This window comes from Barbus barbus, assembly GCF_936440315.1.
Source record: "Barbus barbus genome assembly, chromosome: 21".
In the NCBI taxonomy this organism is placed as follows: domain Eukaryota; kingdom Metazoa; phylum Chordata; class Actinopteri; order Cypriniformes; family Cyprinidae; genus Barbus; species Barbus barbus.
Window position 1 is genome coordinate 30,259,653 of NC_136749.1, and position 23,699 is coordinate 30,283,351.

General features: G+C 37.1%; 1 protein-coding gene across 2 annotated transcripts; it reads right to left on the reverse strand.

Moving 5' to 3' along the window:
• Positions 1-289: 289 nt before the first annotated feature.
• On the reverse strand, positions 290-22,517 carry LOC306887738 (pituitary tumor-transforming gene 1 protein-interacting protein-like). 2 transcript variants are annotated; one of them, XR_013785695.1, is made up of 8 exons: positions 22,234-22,508; positions 21,763-21,809; positions 21,149-21,257; positions 16,964-17,078; positions 14,408-14,473; positions 7,747-7,793; positions 2,841-2,954; positions 290-420 (listed from the first exon to the last, which is right to left on the reverse strand). XR_013785695.1 is itself a non-coding variant. In XM_079445729.1 (7 exons), the coding sequence occupies exons 1-7, from the start codon at positions 22,364-22,366 to the stop codon at positions 2,905-2,907; spliced, it is 567 nt and encodes a 188-aa protein (XP_079301855.1). In that variant the 5' UTR covers positions 22,367-22,517; the 3' UTR covers positions 1,572-2,904. The 2 variants fall into 2 exon arrangements, 1 of the variants encoding a protein (XP_079301855.1); XM_079445729.1 differs by lacking the exon at positions 290-420 and having other exon boundaries at positions 1,572-2,954; positions 22,234-22,517.
• Between the last annotated feature and the right edge of the window lie 1,182 nt (positions 22,518-23,699).

Below are 23,699 nucleotides of genomic sequence, written 5' to 3' on the forward strand. Positions count from 1 at the left end.
GTCGAATGGAAGTCGCGTCTTTCATTGGCTGCATCAGCTGTCCGTCATCTGTAGAACACCGCCTCGCCTTATAATAAAAGCCAGGCATCCTCGGGTCATTTGTACAGTTTTTAAATGGCTTTTTAAGGACCCAAATATTTTGTACATGACTTAATTAATAATTCATACAGGAAAAGAGATGCAATTGAGTCACTACACTAAAAAGATTTAGAAAATACACTGAAAAGATTTTGTGTGTGTATGTATGCACACAATATTATATATAAAATATAATAAGCACACATCATTTATCTGTTTGGATTTGTTTTATTGCATTTTCATACAGAAGCAGCTTTATGACACTGGACATCAGTCAAATATAAACAGGCTTTATTACAAACCAAAAGCCTCAATAATACTTGGCAAAAAGGTTGATGAAACCTAATAAAAAAAAAGAAAAAAGGAAAAAAGAAAATTATATATTAGTGAAAATATTTTAAAATGAAAAAAAATTCAAAGTATGAATTAAAAAGTAAAATTATTATTAATTTAATTACTAATAGGCTTCATGATAGATAGATAGATATATATATATATATATATATATATATATATATATATATATATATATATATACACGCATACATACACATGTATATAAAATTTAATATTTAAAACATATATACACACACACATACATACACATATATATATATATATATATATAATTTAATATTAAAACATTTATATATATATATATATATACACACACACACACACACGTATGTATATAGACTTACAGAAAATTTGACACAATAATAATAAAAAATGCATTAAAAAAAATCTCAATGGTCCTACAATAGGCTTCAGTTGCTTTATGCCAAATAAAAAGATCTTATAAATGTATTCGATTTTAGAGTGAAACACACTTCACAACCATTTTTACTTCCATAATCTGACGTATTTGCATGGATTTCATCCATGTGGAATTGATTTGATGGTGAAAAGTGTTTCTATGACAGGCGGATGAAAAATAAAACTCTCCTGCATCATTTTCCTTGGAATAATGCGCACTGATGAATTATGCAGAAACACGCTTTAAGAAAGCAAATAAGCTGAGTGTCGATTTCATGTTCACTTAAATCTGGCATGCAACTGCTGCGCTCATCTCGTTCTGTTCAGCATCTTTAACATGCAGCGGATTCACACGGATCTGCCCAAGCATTTGCATTTCCCTGCTGGATTCAGTGCCTTTGCAATCTAATGCACAACTTTTGCTGTTATTGTAATTACGGCACAGAATGAGCTGCATAACGAATGCGCTGGGTCTATTTTAAAGGAACCGTAGAACAGGTGGCATGAAATAAGACACAAAATTGTTCTGCTCTGCATTTAAATGCATCGAGTTATTAAAAGAAGGATGTGTTGGTGTTGCAGCTGGTGGTTTAGTATGGAAAGGACGAGCCGTTCAAACTGATGGATCGAGCAGGACATCAAACTACTTCCTCCAGGCAGTGAAATCGCCGGATGTGATGTGAATTTCACTCAACCCATCATCAGTCCACACAGGGATAAAGCACAGCGATGTCTTTAAAAGTGGAAGCTTGTTTTTATTAGGACATGTTTTAATAGGAACACAGTATAAATACAAACGTCTAAGTCATTCACAGAAGCCAGAGTCATTTAAAAATATGCTGAGTTTGCAATCACAACTGAATCAAAAAGTGCAATAATTCACTGAAAAACTGAACTTAGCTGTCATTTATTCATCCTCGTGTCATTTCAAATGCAGAAGTAGTTTTTTTTACATGGAACGCAAAGGAGAATTTTTGCATCTTCATGCAAGTCTCATGCAAGACAAAAATGACAAAGAAATAATCCATAAAATGCATTTTATAAAGTAAAATAAAATGCATTTTCTGAATGCATCATATGCATAATAACAGCAGTCCATATGATGCATGTGCTATATTTCTGAAATAAATGATGCTTTGTGTGAGAAACAGACTGAAATTAAATCACTAATCATCATCTCCGCCGCTGAAGCTCTAAAATCTGCATTTATTGCACCATGTTTTTGGCTCTTTGTAGATTATCAGAGAATAAAACTTAGGTCTCCTTCTCAAAGAAAGTATCATACGACTCGATACAAAGAGACTTAATAGAAATATAGCATGCACATCATATTGTCCTTCTTATCATTTTGAAAGTCCTGCTCAGTATGAACTGCTGTTGAGCAGAAAAGAGCGACAGGAGGGTGAATAAATCATGACAGAATTGACATTTTTGCATTAACTAGTTTCTCAAACTCTCTATAAGAAAACAAAGAAACAAATTAGTCACATTTGAACAGCCATTTTAACCATTTCCATCTTCTAAAACATTCAAATGTGCACAAAAAAAAAAATTCTTCCTCAGTATTTTTGTCTTGCTTTCCAGAACAAATATCTCCCACATTCATAAATCGAGACATTTACTACAGATCTTGTTTTCTGTAGAGTGCATCAAAATGTAGTGAGTTAATGCATAAAACTAGAAAATAATATCTGTTAATGAGGTTAGAAAAATCAGCTTCTTTACCTTTTAAATGAAGTTGATTTTTCTCAGCCCACAGGAAGATATTTGTTCATGTATTAAGCCTAAAATCACCTCAGGTTGATACATTTTTAACTTTATATCTCATGTCATTTTACTATCTTGATTTAAGAGTTATATTGGAAATCAAGACAAAAATCCAGAGGATGATTCTTTAGCAGTCTGTTGTGTTTGAGTAATACAGAAAAGAGAAATTGTGTCAAAGAGAGAGATATCTAAGCAATGGAAGGACTGAGAAGGTTATCTCCGTATCGGCTCCATCTAACCTAAAGTGATCCGGCGCATCTCAAAAGAGCAAAGCGTGTGGTGATGGGATCCAATCCGTGGCTTTTACTCGTTCTCGAACTTGCTGTACGGATGATCGGAGTCTGGGATGAGACCTGGGGAAAAAAAGACGGCAGATATGAAATGCATCACAATCACATGGGAATCAGAATTCATATCCACGTCTTGTTTTCTGTCAGCTGTAAACTACACTTTTTGTCTTGTTTTCTAGTATAAATATCTAAGAATTCTTGAATCAGAACAAAGTAAAATAACACAAAATCTCAAAATTGACCAAAACGGATTACGGCTTGACAAAAAAGGTTAGCAGCTAATTATCAGTTTCTAGTTTGGTGTTGGTTTTGAACCTTGTTGCTGTGACAGAATCTCACACAGGACGCCCTTCGGAGGGCAGACACTCATGTGTGTGTGTGTGTTGTGTGTGTAGCAGGTCAGAGACGCCCGGTCCCTGATGTACGGACTGCTGAGAGCAGGAGAAACACAACGGAGGCCTCCATCCATCATGCTGTCTCTCTCACACACACACACACACACACACACACACACACACACACACACACACACAGACACACACACACACACACACGCTTCACCACAGGACACACAAGCACACAGCAGAGCCAATGAGGATGCGGCCCAGAAACCATCAGTCATAACAGAGCAGCATCACCACACGCTCAGACAATGACTTTTATTTTGTACTCAATAAGGAAAGTTTACAAAAATTAGATTTAGTTTTCAGCAGGATGTGGAAACTATGGAAGTTTGTTTCCGCCATGGGATAAAAAACAAAAAAGTAAATGCAACTTTTTCTCACAATTCTGAATAAGTCAATTGCGAGATATAAACTCAAAATTCTGACTTTTCTTGTCTGAATTCTGAGTTTACATCTCTAATTCTATTTCTTTGTTTTCTATAATGTTGTGGCAATAAAGCACTCAATGCATTAAATAAATTAATATTATTTAACCGTTTAAGAAATATTTATACATCAGTTGTATTTGTTATTCAACCTGTAGCATACACTTATTTAAAGGGGTCCTATTATGCTTTTTCACACTTTAATTTTAGTCAGTGTGTAGTGTGTACGTTTGGGCATAAAAAGATCTACAAAGTTGCAAATCTCAAAGTCCACTCCGAAGGGAGATATTTTGTTTTTAAAAAATCCCTTTTCAAGAACTACAACGAACGGCTCGTTTGGACTACAAAGTTGTTTTCCGGTGTTTGTGATATAGAAAAATAACTACAAACTACAAACTGCTTCATAAAATCCATGACTGGATCTTGTGTAAGAACTGGATGTGAGGGTCGCATGCATCCGTTCGTCAGCAGTGATTCTGCATTACTGATCACACTTGAACGAGAGCGGATGTGCAATGAAAACATGATGAAGCTCCAGCAGCCGGAGCGACTGAGATGAGGACAGTCTTGTCATCAGACAGAGGGATGAAGCTCTCGGAGAGGCTCACTTCCTTTGATCTTCTCTTTACTTTCAACACGTTCTTCACCGGCGAATGCCACCGGCTCACGAGAATGTCAAACAGACGCACTGCAGCCGCAGACACTCCCATGAATGCATCTGCAGGCTGTGTGCTAGCACATAAGACAAAATAAAATAATAAAATAAATAACAATTAAATTAAATAAAAAGCCATACACATATAAACACAAATTAAATAAAAAATAAATGCATAAAACAAAATAGAAAATAAAAAGTATTAAAATAAACTAAATCAATTTCAATAATTAATAATAAAATAAAATCACATGACTAATAAAATATAAATAAATACTAATTTAAAAATTATAATAAAAAAAACAGAAAATAAAAATAAATACACTATTCATTTACTAACTGCTTATTTTCTTTAAAAAAAAATCTCTATTCATTTTGTATTCTATCTATCTGTTTTCTTTTTATTTATTATTTAAAATAAAAAAAACCTTGCTACATGTACTGTGTTAAGCTATCCGAGACTTGTTATAGCTCTTTTGTTGATTGCATTGTCCTCATTTGTAAGTCGTTTTGGATAAAAGCCTCTGCTAAATGACTAAATGTAAAAATAATAGATAAATAATAAATAAAATACAATCAAACAATAACTAAAATAAAATAAAAATAAACAATGGTAGTGTCTAAACAAAACAGAAAGTTAGCAGCTAATTGGCCAAAGTCAATGAAATATAATAGAACAGAAATTTGTTTCCAAGTAGTTTCAAATTATTTAAGCAGTGTGTTGGAAGACGAATGCTCTCTTCAGGTCATTTTCATTGCTCTTCTGTGGCACGAAGCCACACTTCCTTCAGCTCGTCTCAAGGTCGTGTGGTTTTCTGTGGGTTTTTGCGCAGCAGCTGCGAGGGTTCGTCCTCCAGGCCTCCGCCGAGGCTCTGGTGACCCGCTCTCTCTTTCTCTGGCTTTCTCTCACGCGCCGCAGGAGCTGCGATCGCAGGCGCCGAGTGCATTTACATTTCACCTCATTCCTCCGCAGCGCAGGGATGCCAGCACATAAATTACAGCTCTTCTCAGCTCTCCATCAGCGCTAATTAGCACAGAGTTAATCAAGCATGAGTCAAGCGGCCCGTCTGACACTTTCCCACCTATTAGAGCTGGAGGACACGCTTTATTAGGAAAAGCTCAGCCAAAAAGACGATATTCTGAAGCAATGCATTTCTCCTCGAATCCTCACGTAATTTTTGCATTTGTGCTTTAAAACATTATTCTCTTAAAACCAAATAAATGTTTAGCATTTTGAGTATTTGTGATTTAATTCAGAAAACGATCAAAGTTCACTAAATACAATCTTATGAAATATGCACGTTTTCTGCATTGCACAGATAATTGATCTTTATTAATGAACTGAAGGTCAGGTTGATGTCTGTGTGCATCTGGTGAAGGCTAATCAAAGTCTTAATTCATAAGTAATGAGTAAAATAATTATGCTTTCAACAGAGTAATGAGTACTAATATCCTACTGCTATCTAGTAAAGCAATCTTTAGCATTAGCAACCTCATAATTCTCTCAATTGCAAGTTTCATATCTCGCAATTTCAACTTACTCAATTCTACGTTTACATCTCGCAATTCTAAGTTTTGCGTTTATATTTCATAATTCAGACCATTTTCCAAAGAGTTTTGCATTTACATCGCGCAATTCTGACTTTTGTCTTAGTTTTGCGTTTATATCTCGCAATTCTCAAAAGCTCTGTGCAATTCTGACTTTTTTCGTAGTTTTCCATCTTGCAATTATGACTTTTTTCGTAGTTTTGCGCTTACATCTTGCAATTCTGACTTTTTTCGTACAGTTTGGCATTTACAACTCGCAATTCTCACTTTTTCGTACAGTTTTGTGCAATTCTGACTTTTTTCTTAGTTTTGCGTTTACATCTAACAATTCTGACTTTTTTTGTAGAGTTTTGCGTTTATATCTCGCAATTCTGACTTTTTTCTTAGTTTTGCGTTTACATCTAACAATTCTGACTTTTTTTGTAGAGTTTTGCGTTTATATCTCGCAATTCTCACTTTTTCGTACAGCTTTGTGCAATTCTAACTTTTTTTCTTAGTTTTCTATCTTGCAATTCTGACTTTTTTTCGTAATTTTGCATTTATATCTCGCAATTCAGATTTTTTTCTCAGTTTTGCATTTACATCTCATAATTCTGACTTTTTCATTAGTTTTGGTTTCATCTTGCAATTCTGACTTTTTCCGTAGTTTTACGTTTAAATCTCGCAATTCTGACTTTTTTCTTAGTTTTGCGTTTACATCTCCCAATTCTGACTTTTTTCGTGGTTTTGGATCTAGAAATTCTGACTTTTTTCGTCCAGTTTGGCATTTGTATCTCACAAGTCACGCTTTTCCTAGAGTTTTGCGTTTACATCTCGTAATTCTGAATTTTTTCGTGAAGCTGTGTTTACATCTCGAAAATTTAGACTTTTTCGTAGAGTTTTGCGTTTACATCTCACAATTCTGACTTTTTCATAGTTTTGCATTTACATCTCAGAATTCAGACTCTTTTCCAAGAGTTTTGCGTTTACATCTTGCAATTCTGACATTTTCCGTAGAGAGTTTTGTATCTCGCAGTTCTGACTTTTTTCTATGAATTCTAAGTTTGGAAATGTAAACTGAAAACACTGGGGGGGGGGGGGGGGGGGGGGTGTCTGAATGGTGAGATAAAAAGTTATAATTACCTTTTAAATATGGAAGCTTGTTTCAACCAAACAATATAAATAAGCATTTCTACAACTACAACTCATTCATAATCTCCACTTGTCCTCTGCCGAGGCCACATCAGCATTGATCAAGCAGTGTTGGGATGCACACGAGTCGATCAGAAAGCTGAGTGCTCCTGTATCGGACTGCGTTTGAAGAACACGTTTTCTGCTGAATGCAGCATTACTGAGCCCAACACAATGAACCAGATCAATAAAGACCGGTGTTACAACAACACCACATGATGTCCTGTAATCACCCAAAACTTAACAACTGAAGATGTATTAGCTAATAAGATGTTGTTGCAGAATCAAGCACTTTGTAGTTGCACCAGTCTGAATCCCGACCACAATTATTGGTGCAATTATCTCCAGCTAATTCATCAACATCAGTGAGTGAACAAACACGGTACACGATGATATATATATATACACATACACACACATACATATATACATATATATATATATATATATATATAGATTTGAATAACCTAAAATGTGGAATTTGTTTACCAGGTTTTTTTAGTCACTATATAATTTCCATAATTTTATTTATGCCAGTTGACATTTTCATGACTCTACTGTTTTTGTAAAATACAGAAAAGGGTCATAATGAGTAGCTGTGAGTGAACTCTTGTGAATATTAATGACAGAAGTGCAGGATTGACGTTACTCACCGTACTTCTTGCGGATTTCATCATGTTTCACCTTCCTCTCCCCCCTCCTGCAACAGATAGATACAGAGATGAGTGACGGCTTTTGACAGACTGGACCGGGCTATGCAGATTTTTGAAACAAAATACAACATTTCTGTCTCCTTTGCATCATTTGAGCTGTATTTTTTGCAGAGACTTGGAAGAAACTAGTTAAATTAGACTGATATCAACATGGACAGGTTAGGCCACAATGATCAAAATAATACAATAATTGATTGACTATTCATAATTATAGTGTTTATATTTTGTTTATAACATTCATGGCGAAAAACAAGTGAAAAATAGAAAAGTTAAAAATTAAATAAAACAACAAATAAAAAAACGTATACAATGTGTTTTTGTTGTTGTTGGTTTTTTTCTCACAATTATGATTTTGTTCTAAAGCCCCATTCACACCAAGAACAGTAACTATAAAGATAACTATAAAAATAACAAATTAGCATCCACACCAGCGACCGATATAGTCTTTTTATTGTAAGCTCATGCTCGTCTGCCGCTTTAAATTCTCCAGCTCGTTACAGCAGGATTGATTCTGATTGGCTGTCAATGTTTGTATCATTCATCTGACTGATTCTGACTTTTTTCGTAGAGTTTTGCATTTAAATCTCACAATTATGATTTTGTTCCAAGATTTTTGCATTTACATCTTGCTATTCTGACTTTCTCATAGTTTTGAATTTACATCTCACAATTATGATTTTTGCGTTTATCTCACAATTCTTGACTTTTTTCTCATAGTTTTGTGAATTTAGCATTTATATCTTGCAATTCTGACTTTTTTTTTCCCAAAGTTTTGCTTTTTATATTTCGTAATTCAGAATTTTTCTGCATTTTGCCCAATATAAATCCTGAGTCCTGTAAAACTAGTACAAGAAGAGCAAATTAAACTCATAACCTGGATTCAATTTCCGCGACGAAAACTACTGAACTGAAAACTGGCCAAGTCCTGAAGAGCAGCACATGGGCGGCAGTGGATGATTCACAGTGAGTTCATGTCTTTGTTTAAGGCCGTCCATTCCTTCACAGGCTCGTCGTAAATACGAGCAGCAGTGTTTTATGTGCGTACGAACGGCGCTGAACGACACCAATCGCTCCCTGTACATCATTCATCCTCTCTACAGCACACAATGCCTCCAGACGAACCGCGGCCGCTTCATACCGTATAAATCAGCCGGAGCTTTATGAGCAGCTGATCTGTGAACAATCACTGGAGCTGTTAGCCATCTGTTGCTGCTTCCACAATCCAGCACAACAATGACTCCACCGGCTAGTGTTTATCACGTGTGTATCTGTTACAGATAATTTACATTTAAGCATTTAGCAGACGCTTGTATCCAAAGTGATATTCAAGTTACAGTTTTTACATTTTATCAGTTCTTGCTTTCCCTGGGAATCGAACCCATGACCATGGCGTTGCTAGCGCCATGCTCTACTATTTGAGCTACAGGAAAGCTGTATATGTAGATCAGATTTCTGCTAAGATCCGGGAGATCTTGTGAGTGCGTGAAACTGATGCTGCAAAAAGTAAGTTACTAATGTAAAATTTTAGGATTAATTATTGTAACTGAAAATCATATTTAGGTCAAAACCGTCAGTTGTTTGTGAACTAAATCTGCTGTAAAGGGTGATCTATTTATGCCCACTAAAATGCTTGAATGCAGACGGATCAACATCAGTGTCTATGTTTTAGGTCAAAAAACTAAACATTAAAATAACACAGATTAAATAAAATAACTCATGCACGTTCATATTCCCCGCTGCTGCAATGCATTTAGCCCTATATAAAAACAGAAAATATATAAAAACTAATTAAAAATATTAATAAAGATGGCAAAAACACACAAAAATTACTAAAACAAATAATTATATTAACAGATATTTGCTTTTGAATTTAATAATGTATTAGTAAATTAACTAAGATTAATAAATGTTATAATAAAGTATATTAATTATTAGTTCATGTTAACTAATGTTTACCTTACTGTAAAGTGCTACGAAACTATCATAGAACTAGCCACTGCTAACCAACCCTTTTCTGTGTTTCAATGCTTCTTAAACAAAAGAAATATACATTAAATATATATTTTCAAGGACACCAGAAAGGGACGTGCCGTAACAACTCCCAGAATGCACTGTGCTGCTGTTAGCAATAATTATTCAACACGATACGCACTAAAGAAACACATCAGGCTGTTCTCTGTTGTGACAGATGAAAATACTGAACAAAAACACATGTGTTCATCAGATGCAACACACACGAGACCCTGCAGAGATTTCTGATCTTGGTTAATCTGAGCTCTGGAGTTTAAAGGAGATTCCTGCTCCGCCTCGAGTGTGTGACACAGAAGTGACCTTGTTAGTGCAGCACAGCTGCTGAAAGCCCTACAGACATATTTACACGCAACACACGCAATCAACAAAGCCCTGAGACACAGACACACACACACACACACACACACACACACTCACTCATTACGTGACCAAATCCACTTCAGATCAACAGGTGCTTGAAATAAACCTTCAACTGTGACATGACGGGATCGAATGCAGCCAAACCTCACTGTGAAAAACTGGCTGCATGCATTTTTAAGTATTTGCAGTATTTAAGGAATAGTTCACCCAAAAAAGAATATCTGCAGTTCATCAGAGATCAGGATGAGTTTGTTTTTTCATCAGGTTTATAGAAATGTGTCTCTGCATCAGTGTCTCAGCAATGGATGCTCTGCAGTGAATGGGTGCCGTCAGAATGAGAGTCCAAACAGCTGATAAAAACATCACAATAATCCACAGCACTCCAGTCCATCAGTTAACATCTGGAGAAGACAAAAGATGAAACAAATCCATCGCTTTTAACTAAAATATGAGTCCATAATCCATAATAACACTTCCTCCAGTGAAAAAGTTAATCTCCTGTTGTCTCTCACATCAAAATCCAGCCACATATTTGTTTAGAGCTGTTTTGGTTTGTAAACGCTGCTTGATCTGTGCAGATTTCTCTCCTGATTCAGACCAGAACACTTTTTCACTGGAGGAATTTAATGTGCGCATTTAATCTAAGATGGTGGCGCGCACAGTTGCAGCGGCTTCTCTCTCTCCCGACAAATCGGTGTTTTCGTGTTTTTTGTCTTGTAAGTCGCAATGTTTTTGCACATCTTCGTCTCGTCTACCTGTCTTAAAGCGCGCATACAGTCGTGAGTTTCTGCTCGATGTCGGCAGAACCACATTTTTAGAGTTAAACTCCGCGCACACTGAAGAGCTGCGGGACCTCGGTCTGTTCCGAATGCCTACTCCATCACCGACCCCCACTACTGCATCTCGCCCACAGCGGAGGCGCTACAAGCGGCGTGAGAGGAAGCAGAAGAGGGGTAAGCGCAGAGGTATCTGAGCTAGGCTAGCGGCCAACCCACACAAGCCAGCTATCCCCACCATCGTACTGACGAACGTACGCTCTTTGGACAATAAACTGGATTACATCCGACTACTCCGCTCTACTCAGAGGACTGTAAGAGACTGTTGTGTTTTTGTGTTTACGGAAACATGGCTTAACAACAGCGTACCGGACTGCGCCATACAGCTTGACCAGCTAACATGCTATCGAGCTGACAGAGCTCTCGTCGAGGGAGGTAAGATCCGCGGCGGTAGGCTTTGTGTTTACATCAATGATGCATGGTGTCGCGACGCTGTTGTGGTCTGCAAACACTGCTCACCCATGGTGGAGTTTATGATTATTAAGTGCTCGGTTCTATCTACCGAGGGAATATACAGCCATACTGCTCGTTGCTGTATACATCCCTCCCAGCTCCAACAACAACATCAGGAGTGAGGCACTAAATGATCTGTACCAGCACACCAGTGAGCAGCAGACAGCCCACCCAGATGCTTTTCTTATCTTGGCTGGGGATTTCAATCACGCAGACTTAAAGAGTGTGTTCCCAAAAATTCACCAACACATAGACTTTCCAACAAGGGGAAAAAACACTCTGGACTTTGTTTACACCACCCAGAGAGGAGCTTACAAGGCCCTCCCCCTCCCCCACCTCGGAGCCTCAGACCACATCACTGTCATGCTAATGCCTGCATACAGACCGCTCGTTAAAGCCATCAAACCAATACACAAACAGATACAAGTGTGGCCGGAAGGGTCGTCAGAGGCACTTCAAGACTGTTTTGACACCACTGACTGGAATATGTTTAAACAGGCTGCCACATACAACAACACTACAGACCTCCAAGAGTACTCAGAGACTGTTACTGCCTACATCTCCAAGTGCATTGATGATGTAACAGTCACAAAGTCCATCACTGTCCGGGCCAACCAGAAGCCGTGGATGACAGGGGAGGTCTACAGACTTCTGAAGGCTCGGAACGCTGCCTTTAGAGCTGGAGATGAGGAGAGCCTGAAGACAGCTAGGGCCAACCTATCCCGCGGCATCAAAGAGGCCAAGAGACAGTACTCCAGGAGGATAGCCCATCGTTTCAGCGACAGCAGAGACACGCAGAGCCTGTTGCAGGGGATACAGACCATTACGGATTACAAGCCCCCACCACAGACCTGTGACAGCACCATCCCCCTGCTGAACGAGCTGAATGCCTTCTTTGCTCGCTTTGAGGCACAAAACAGCACCACTGCACAGAAGACTCCACCTCCTCCCGGTGACCAGGTGATGACGCTGTCCCCGGACAGCGTGAGGAGGTCCCTCAGCAGGATCAATTCACGCAAAGCCTGACAACATTCCTGGGCGTGTACTGAGAGACTGTGCAGTGGAACTCACTGAGGTCTTCACAGACATCTTCAACATCTCACTAAATCAGGCTGTTGTCCCCACATGCTTCAAAGCTACCACCATCATTCCAGTCCCTAAGAAGTCATCTCCATCCTGCTTCAATGACTACCGTCCAATAGCACTCACTCCCATCCTCATGAAGTGCTTTGAACGGCTAGTCTTGCACCACATCAAGTCTGTCCCCCCCCCCTCCCTGGACCCCTTCCAGTTTGCATATAGGTCCAACCGCTCGACCGATGATGCCATCACCACTGCCCTCCACCCAGCCCTCACACATCTGGAGAAAAAAGACTCATATGTCAGGATGCTGTTCATAGACTTCAGTTCAGCATTCAACACAATCATCCCTCAACAGCTCACTCACAAACTGGCCCAGCTGGGGCTCAATACCTTTCTGTGCAACTGGCTGTTGGACTTCCTGACCGGGAGACCTCAAGCAGTACGGGTCGGCAGTAACACATCCAGCACCATCACACTGAACACCGGGGCCCCCCAAGGATGTGTGCTGAGCCCCCTCCTCTTCACTCTGCTGACCCACGACTGCACACCATCACACAACTCCAACATTTTCATTAAGTTTGCGGATGACACGACTGTGGTGGGTCTCATCAGCAACAGAGATGAGACAAACTACAGGAGCGAGGTGAGCCGCCTGGCCGGGTGGTGCAGTGACAACAATCTCTCTCTGAATGTGAAGAAGACGAAGGAGATTGTTGTTGACTTCAGGAGAGTACACACTCAGCATGCCCCTCTGACCATCAACGGTGCGACTGTGGAGAGAGTGAGCAGCACCAAGTTCCTGGGTGTGCACATCACAGAGGACCTCTCCTGGACTAACAACACTGTAACACTGGCCAAGAAAGCACAGCAGCGTCTCTACTTCCTCCGCAAACTTAGAAGAGCCAGAGCCCCGGCCCCCATCATGTGCACCTTCTACAGAGGCACCATCGAGAGCATCCTAACCAGCTGCATCACTGTGTGGTATGGCGCTTGCAACGCATCCTGCCGCAAGTCACTTCAACGCATAGTGAGAGCAGCTGAGAAGATCGTTGGTGTTTCTCTCCCCTCCCTCCAGGACATTTACAGCACCCGTCTCACCCGCAGAGCCCTCCGCATTGCAGGTGATCCCACCCACCCGACACACAGCTTCTTCAGTCTGCTGCCATCAGGGAGGAGACTGCAGAGTCTCCAGGCGAGGACCAGCAGACTGAAGGACAGCTTCATACATCAGGCTGTCAGGAAGCTGAACTCCCTCCCATCCTTGCCCCCCCTCCCCTCTTTCACCCCCATTTAACACAGCAACACACTAGGAACTCTGACTCTGTGACTCTGTGTTTTTATTTAACTGGTTTTGCACTCTATCTGCCAGGCGCCTTATGCCACTTTATCGATCTAATTCTTATTTTCTTCTACAATATCCTCATTTGTATATTTGTATAGTTGTATGTACATATGTTTAAACTGTATTTATCTGTATCTGAACGTGTTTAATGTTACCTGTATGCACCAAGGGTCTGAGAGTAACGCAATTTCAATTCTCTGTATGTATGTACTGTACATGTGGAAGAATTGACAATAAAGCTGACTTGACTTGACTCGAGGAAGCGTTATTATGGATTATGGACACATATTTTAGTTAAAAGCATCTTAATGCTGGAGCTTTTGTCTTCTCCAGATGTTAACTGATGGACTGGAGTGGTGTGGATTATTGTGATGTTTTTATCAGCTGTTTGGATTATTATTCCTTTAACATTCACTATTAAATTGAATCTACAATGTGGAAGAAACTGGTTTCAGCATGTTTTAACTCTCAGTCATGACTCGTGAGATTCACGCACCGTTCATCTGCTCGCTGTCTGATCTCCTCTCTTCTCCGGGCAAGCTGCTCATCATCACGGTCAAAACTGCAAATATAGAAGTAAAATTTAATTCAGAATATTACTGAATACTATTAACAATAACACAGGCTTCAGTGAATTACAGCATATTCATGTCATGTCATAATTACTGCAATTACACACAAAATTTTATCAGCGTATTGATGAAAACCCTTCATATGACGACAACAACCTGGCAGCTATTTATCAAAGAAAACATAGAGCTGAGTTAATGTTGTGACTGATTATTTTACATTAGCACTAGAAAAATCCTTTCTGAGTCCGAGAACATGAACAAGCAGCAGAAACTGATAACTGTGTCCCTGCAGCACAGAAGCAGTCATCAGTAACACAGGTATATTTGTAGCAATAGCTAACAATACATTGTATGGATCAAAATGATACATTTCTCTTTTATGCAAAAAATCATTAGGATATTAAGATCATGTTCCATGAAGATATTTTGTAAATTTCCTACCGTAAATATATCAAAACTTAATTTTTGATTAGTAATATGCATTGCTAAGAACTTCATTTGAACAACTTTAAAGGAGATTTTCTCAATATTTAGATTTTTTTGCTCCCTCAGATTCCAGATTTTCTAATAGTTGCATCTCAGACAAATATTGTCCGATTCTAACAAACCATACATCAATGGAAAGATTATTTATTTCAGATGATGCATAGATCTCAAAAAATGTGTGACTGGTTTTGTGCTTTACATGATCACTGAAACTGAAAGACAGAAACTCCAGCCACATGAATTCGCCTTCAATCATAAAAGACAAATAAAACAGAGGCTAATTTACACAGAATGAGAACGAAAAGTGAAACTATGATCTGTAGTCTGGCCATAAAACAAGGAGTCTTTGACCAGCCGTTCTCAATATCACAGAACAAAGGATCATCACATGAAGCTGAATAAGCATTAATGAGGGATCGAGGAAGCGCTTCTGCTGCTGTAAGTAAAGCACGTCTGCGTTTCATCATGAGACGAGTGATTGACACGCAGCCGCTGAGCCGATGCAAGACTTGACAAATCAAATCATCTCTGATTGACACGCAGACGTGCCCTTTACAACCCATCACATACAAAACCAGCTGGTTAAAAATAATCTCATGTCAGTATCTGCTGCACTGTTATAAAGATCTCATTGATCTACATCACAAACAGCAGAATTTCATCATATTAAATATCAGCATCTGCAGCAGATTCATATTTTTGATTCAGAGTCTCTGAATAAAACTGAGCTGTTTTTACTTCATATTCTCACTATATCAGACTATAGGAGCCATAAAAACCTGATGGATCAATTTTTCTTTTAATATTACAAATAAAGGTTGAGTAAAGTGTTCCATTTTTTAAAAACAGACTTTTCTTACAATGATTTCATATGTCAGGCTTTATAGGATTCAATAAACCGATCAGTTTCGCAAAATGAGATCTGTCAGGCATTACAGGCTTAATCTTTTATCATATTTAAAAAAAAAAATAATAATAATAATAATAATAATAATAATAATAATATATATATATATATATATATATATATACATATATATACACACACACTGTATATACATGCAGTACATGCATTCATACATACATATATGTATGTGTGTGTGTGCACCTGAATATATATTTATATGTAAAACATTTTATATATATATATATATATATATATATATATATATATATATATATATATAAATAAATAAATAAATTGGACTGTTTTTGAGCAATCATGAGTTACAAATTCAAAGGAATTTTATTAAAATCCATTCATTCCAGAGTTAATACTAGTAATTCTCAGATTACATGTTGTTAAAAATTTAATACAATTAAATATTCAGAAATATTGCAGAAAAATGGGTATTTTGCATCATAATTTTTTTTTTTTTTTTTGGAGTAGTTTGTGTGTAATTTTAAATTTCAAAGAATTTTTCAGTTGTTTGATTAAGAAAAAAGGTGTAAATGCAGTAAAGACATGGTAACATGCAAAAGTTAGAATTGTTTTCACATTTAATGATTAATGAGAAGTTGCTGATCAGACACTTGAAAAATATATTAAGTTATGACTGCTTTAAAAAATATAAAATTTCTTCGGGTATAAACGGATCCAGAATGCAAAAACTGTATAGATTTTGAATGCATTATGAAGGTTAAAGAAGCAGTTCATGCAAAAGAGAATAAGAGTTTTCGCATTATGGTAAAATAATGTCACAATGCAAAAAATCTTAACTGTACAAACAATTTTCACTCAAATTGCTTTTTTTTTTTTACTATTTTGTCTAAAGGTTGAGTAAAGTGTTGCATTTTTTTAAAAATAGGTTTTACAGGGTTCAATAAACTATTCAGTTTCACAAAACGACGGGGTTAATCTTTGATGACAGAACTCATCGTGGCTCTGAGGTGGAAGTGAAACCTGTGAGTGTGACTATTTAAAGAAAAGAGGCAGTGAAGCTGATATGAAGGACTGTATATGGTGTCCTGTGTGAATGTGGTAAAGATCTGACCTGGATGAGCGTCTGCGTTTACAGCAGCAGTAGCAGTAGCAGCAGCAGACGGTGATGCCCAGCAGCAGAGTCCCACACACCACGGCCATCGCGATGATCAGAGCCTCGAAGTTCACTGAAACAACACACAACAACATCACATCACTGAAGAGCAGGGCCTGCATTCACAAAACATCTTCAAGCTAAAAGCAGCTCATAGCTCGCCCATTTAGGGGAAAATCTTAAATAATGGGCGTGTCGGTCCATTAGTATTTTAGCACTAAAACTAGCTCCTGAATCTGTGAAAGGTTAGGAGCAGTGAAGAGGAGTCCTGAGTCACAAACTATCCTAAAATAGCGGTTTCTGGCAATCTGCCTCGGAACATAAACATCTTAGAAATATTTGACGATAATGAGCTTTCATTATATCCTTGTTTTCAAATTCTGTTTTATTTTATATTTGACTGTATTTTATGCACAGCACTTTTGTCAGTGTAAGCTGAATTTAAATATGCTTTATAAATATAATTGACTTGCTTCATTAACCAACTGGGCAAGAAGTAACAGCTGTTCTTGCATCCAGCTTGGTTTTCTTTTACTATCAGCCGTGATTATTCTACTCTGTAAATTAATATATATTTATATGCATATTCACTAATTGTTTACGAGAAGCATACCTGTAAGAGGCTGACAATTATCTGAACATATGACACTTGCATTTTATAATCTTCATTTGAATGTGGGAACATTTTTATTTTTAAACCTTTATTTGAATATGGTAACATAATATCGCGCTCTACAATATTTCCATGAATAAATCTCTGCCAGAGGCTATCAGCCAATCACTGAGTGCAGAGTTAATAAGCATGCTGACATCATCCACAGCAACCCTTACTCGCTTCTCTCTATTCCTCAGAACAAGTTTGTCTCAGCAGCTTTGTGAATAGGTTTTAAGAGAAAACTCTTTTACTGCTGTTTAGGAGAACTCTTACTGGTGAGATCAAATGTTTTGTGAATACAGGCCCAGGGATGCAGTGTGCTGGTCACTTCTGACACCTGCTGGAGGTTTACTGATAGTGCAGGTGACCTAACACTGTTCTCATCATTGAGGAGTTCTGCAATTATTAGGGGCCAAGCCCAGAATGGGCTGTAGCCCCTATTGTAATTGTATGTTTTCTTTATAATGTTTTTTTTGTTGTTTTTTTGCCCCATGGGGCTCTATGGCAGCCCTATGAACGGAACATAGGAAAATTATGAAATTTGGCACACTTGAAGTGATGGCCATGAATAGTGATCTGACCAACTTTAGGGTCTCTAGAACAAACTCTATACCGCCACCACCAGTTCAAAAATTCAACATTGAAATGGTAATAACTCCTGAACCCCTAATTCTAGAAAAATGAAACTTAGTACACCTGATTACTCTCTTCATATTAATCACATTCAATAGCTTACATTAAGACTCTACCCATTACAGTAGCAGCCATTTTGAAAAGTACAGTATTCAGTCTTTTTGATACTCCTTCAAAATTGGCTCAGATGATCTTTGGATTGAGCTGAATAGAAATGACTGACTATAAAATTGCATGTAATGTTGTGCCACTTGCTTAAGTTCTACCTTCAACAGCTGAAGTCTCTATAAACTTAAACAAACCACAGTCAATGAGCAGCATATACTGTGTAATGCAAAAGGCTATATCCTTGAGTGATAAATTAAATTCTGTGTGAAGGAAGTGCTGAACCAATGTAAATTACAAAATGTTCAAAAAGTTCCTAATGAAAAATTCTAATGTCCAAGAATGCGAAAAACAGTCATAAAGGGCTTGGCCCCTGAATTGCTGCTTGCAGCTATATTTTTTATTGTTATCATGTGGCAATGTGCAATATAACTGCATTATATTGCACAAGGTTAAAGAAGCAGTTCATCCAAAATAGAATAAGATTTGTTACATTATGCTAAAATAATGTCACAATGCAAAAGAACTTAATTGTAGAAACAATTTTCACTCAGAAATTGCTAGTGAATTTTGCAATTAATTACAAAGAAACAAAGTAACATTGAAATAAACAAGGAATCAGAAAAACTGAAATGAAGTTTTGAAGTATGAGCTGTTCTCAACCACTATAGTTTCACTTATAGGTAAGTGGTTTTGTAAACCTGAAACTGACTTTAAGAGCCACCACACAACACTCAGAGAAACACTCAAGGCTTTCACTGTAGAAGTGAGAAACTTCATATACTGTTCATTAACAGGGACTTTTGCCGGTCTGATTAGGTTTATTCTGTGATAAAGACTGTCTGATGTACATTATCACACTTATTACACAACCACTTGCCAAATAAATAAATAAAAAACAGGTACAAATTGATTTCAGTTTAAATTATTTTATTTTCTATACTAGAGGCCAACAAGAGACATAAGACGAGCAGAGCTGTGTAGGAAACTAAAACTACTACCAAACATTTCTGTTAATTTAAATAAAACTGAGATAAAATATTAATACTAGATTAAAAGCTTAAACTAAAGGAAAATTACAAATGTTGCCTTGGCAACTAACTAAAATAACTTTAAGCTGAAGTACTAAAATTAAAAACTGAAATGATACTAAAACTGAAACAAAAATAAACAAACTTTTTTATATATATTTAAAAAAATAAAAATAAAAACATAAAATTACAAAAACATTTTCTGGAAATTTAACTGAAATAAAAACTGAACATATAAAATAGAAGATAATTCAAGAAAATATTCATAAACACTATAAGAGTATATAAATAATACTAGGTTTCTCAGCGGAGCGCTCAGTTATACTGTCTTCTGGACGATGGTCACCATTCATTAATATTTAGCCACTAAATCCCACGAACAGCCAATCAGAATCAAGTATTCTATAAGTAAGTGAATGTAATGTCCTCAGGACTGTTAAAGGGACCTGATAAATAACTTCTTATTTATTCTCCTGTCATTGAAAGGAAGCTGAACGGGGGACTTCCAGCCTTGAATGCAACTCTCACTTCATGAATGTGAAAGTATTACTTCCATCGGCTCAACAGCAGCTGTACATTACAGATCCGCATGCATGTTTAACCGGTTCTGTGTATCTTTTAAAGCTATTTAAAGGGTCATATGATGTGATTTCCAGTTTTCCTTTCTCTTTGGAGTGTTACAAGCTGTTTGTGTATAGATAAGATCCCTGAAGTTGCAAAGACTGAAGTCTTAAAACCAAAGAGATATTCTTTATCAAAGTTAAGACTCGTCCACACCCTCCTAAAACAGCTCATTAGAACACACCCCACATCTACGTCACGATGTGGAAATATTTGCATAACTCTGCTCAAATGTTTACACAATGAAAGAAGGCGGAGCTATTATTCTGGCTGTAGTGTTGTTGCTGCCGCCGGCGTCATGTCCTGGAGACGCTGTGTTTCGTTGTGAAAGAGAATCTACTTTGTTTGGGCTTCCAAAAGAGGACACAACTAGAAATCAGTGGTTACGTTGTATTTACAACACTGTTCCAGAACAGTTCAACACAAATATTGGAGTGTGTGCAGCGCATTTTACAGAGGATTATTTCCTGAACCTGGGAGAGAAGCCTACTGGCATACACAAAGACTGTGTCTATAAAGTGGGGTAATTCCAACATCACAAGGACAGTCTGGCGCTTCTGACTCACAGCCTGTAAGAACGTCTTCAAATTTAAAGAATTTTCCACTGACGATTCAAACATGAGTTTTGAGCAGCGTAGAGTAGTGCTTGTTGTTTGTTGTTTCTCCGATCACAAATGCAGACATGGTAATGTTTATGCAGCGCAACGCTTAAAAAGACCGTATAAGTCATTATAATCAGTAATTATGTCCTCACTGGATGCAACAAATTCCTCGTTTATAATGGGTTTTATTATTGTAGTCTCGTCGCGCCGGTGAGGGGCGTAACATTTCCATCTCACGCTTGAGGTATTCGCCCAATCACAACTCACTGGATAGCTGGCCAATCAGAGCACGCCTCGTTCTCAGAACGATGAGCTTTGTAAAATCGACACGTTTCAGAAAGAAGGAGCATAGAGGAGCAACAATAATGTACAGTATTTGGAAAATAACGTGTTTTTTTACCCTTAAACCACATAAACACATTATATAACATATACACAAAATAATGCTTTTTTAGCAACATCATATGACCCCTTTAAGACATGAACGTGAACTCACCCCAGCAAACACCCCAGCGTGCCTGAGAGAGTTTACACACTGACGCCGGAGGAATCACATACGACACCGGATAATCCATGCAGCTGCTGTTCGTCAGGCACCACAAACACTGTCAGAGAGAACAACAACTCTAGTATTATTAATCATGTTCATGACATCCTCCGGGATATTACACAAATATGTATTATTATTATTTACATGCTCTAGGATGTTACATTCATTCATAAAAACAAACATTCATTCATTTTTGTATTGATATTCTCCAGGAAGTGAGATAATTATAGTAGTACATCAGCAGCACAAACATTATTATCAATGCATTCTGTGATGTTTTGTTGAATTATCATTGGATTGTGTCACTAAACCATTCTTATTTGATCAAACGGCACAAATTACATTTCATAAGATCCTTAAAATATATAAAAAAATAAAGTGCAATAATAATGAAGTTATAATTAATCAAACTGGATCATCTGAGCAGATTTCTGACAGTCTGATATACACTTTTATATGAAAACTTCCCTAAATTACAATATTCGTTTTCCAAAAAGTTCAGATGGTAATGCAGATAAGGAACTAATAAAAACTCATAAATGAGCATCATGTGATCTTACCGAGACATTGGCGAGGCACGTCTCACAGGAAGTCATTGTTTTGCATGCTGGGGCGAGAAAGAAGAACAAAAACTTACAGATCAGACAAATCACTAACATAAAACATCAAACAAAGAGCTGAATTTGGCCAAAGATTTAGATGATAAAGTCAAACATAACTTTAATGCTTAATTTAGTGCTGCCATAAATATATCACGTCACATACTGGATTAATGGATAACTGAGTAATAAACTGACTGATAAAATCCCTTCAAAGATATTAATATATATATCATTGACTTCAACAAAATAGGGACATTTCACTTGTTTGCAAAAGTCCTTTCAGTGTTTTATATCATTGACTAACACTACTGACATTAAAATTAGAGACAGTTTTATATTAAACATCCAATAAATTATTAAAATATTAATAGGAATATACATATAACAGGTGGGAGAGCTGTAGATGTGATTAAACAGGTAAAATCATACGTTTGTGAACAGGTGGAAGAGCTGTAGTTGTGATTGTTGTTGTTGTTGTTGTTGAAGTTCTCTCAGAAACACAGAATGCGACACGCATCAGCAGAAAGACCAACATCGACGCAAACACTCGCGATTTATCCATATCGGAGAGGATTTGAAGGTCTGTATCGCAGACGAATGTTGACTTTCTATTTGAGCTCTGAAATCTTCCTTTCAACGACAAACAAAACTCAAAAACTCTCCTCAACACGAAGCTAAACCCATCAAGCGATCGACACCGGAAACACAGCGACGCAGCTGACGCTTTCAAAATAAAGGTCCTCTAAGAACTCCATAAACAAAAGTGCAATCATCGTATTATTAATTATCATAAAAGTACAAGCACCAAACTATGGAAGCCCATTTCCGCCACGTAAGAAAACCATTCTTTGATAAGTCAAAATTATGAGATGAAATGTTGAATTTATAACATGAAAAGTCATAACTTTGAGGTAAAAAGTCAGAATTATGAGATGAAAAATTGAAATTATGACATGAAAGGTCATTATTATGAAGTAAAAAGTCGAAATTATGACATTAAAGACGAAATTATAACATTAAAGACGAAATTATAACATGAAAATTAATAACTTTGAAATTACGACAATAAAAGGTCAATATTATGAGATAAAGGGACAATTTTTATTAAATTATTTTATTTAAAAAACATATTCTCATAATTATGACTTTTAATTCATATTTTAGATTTTTTTTATCTAATAATTTCGACTTTCTAAGCCATAATTCCGATATTTTATCTCATAAATCTAACTTTTGATCTTTTATGAATTAGTGTCAGTTTTGAGTCACCTTCTGAGTCATAATTTCAACTTGGTGTCAATTGGTCGATTCTCGTCATAATTATGACTTATCAAAGCATGATTGTTTTTCTTACATGATGGAAAAGGGCTTCTACAATAAACAGACCCAAAGTTTTTGTTTTGTTTTGTTTTTTGTCCTCATAAAACCTTTTGGCCCAAATTCATAAGATGATGCAGGTCAGCTGCTCTCAGATTTTGTGGTTTTTAATGCTTGAGCAATAGTATATTTTATGAGGAGCAATTCTCTCTCTCTTTTCTGAAGGATAAGAATCACGAGTTGTGTTTCTCAAGACTCTCGACGCCACTTGAGGGTCATTGTAGGATTTATTAATGTATTCTTGCACCTGGTCCTCCTGAAAGATGAGAAGAAGCCCCCCAGGTGTGTTTAGAGCTCAGGATCTCTTCCCAAACTAACACACTGGACTGGATCAAGCAGAAAGGAGAATGAGATTTAACTGCTTCTAATAGATTGCCAAGCCCTGTCTAACAACAAACAAAACAAACATTAATAAAAGTGCTCACATTTTACAGAACCTTCATATTTCATTGACGTGGGAATTATTTGTAGATTTCATTTAGTAGATTCAAAAATATTTGCAGTTAATGTGTCATTAT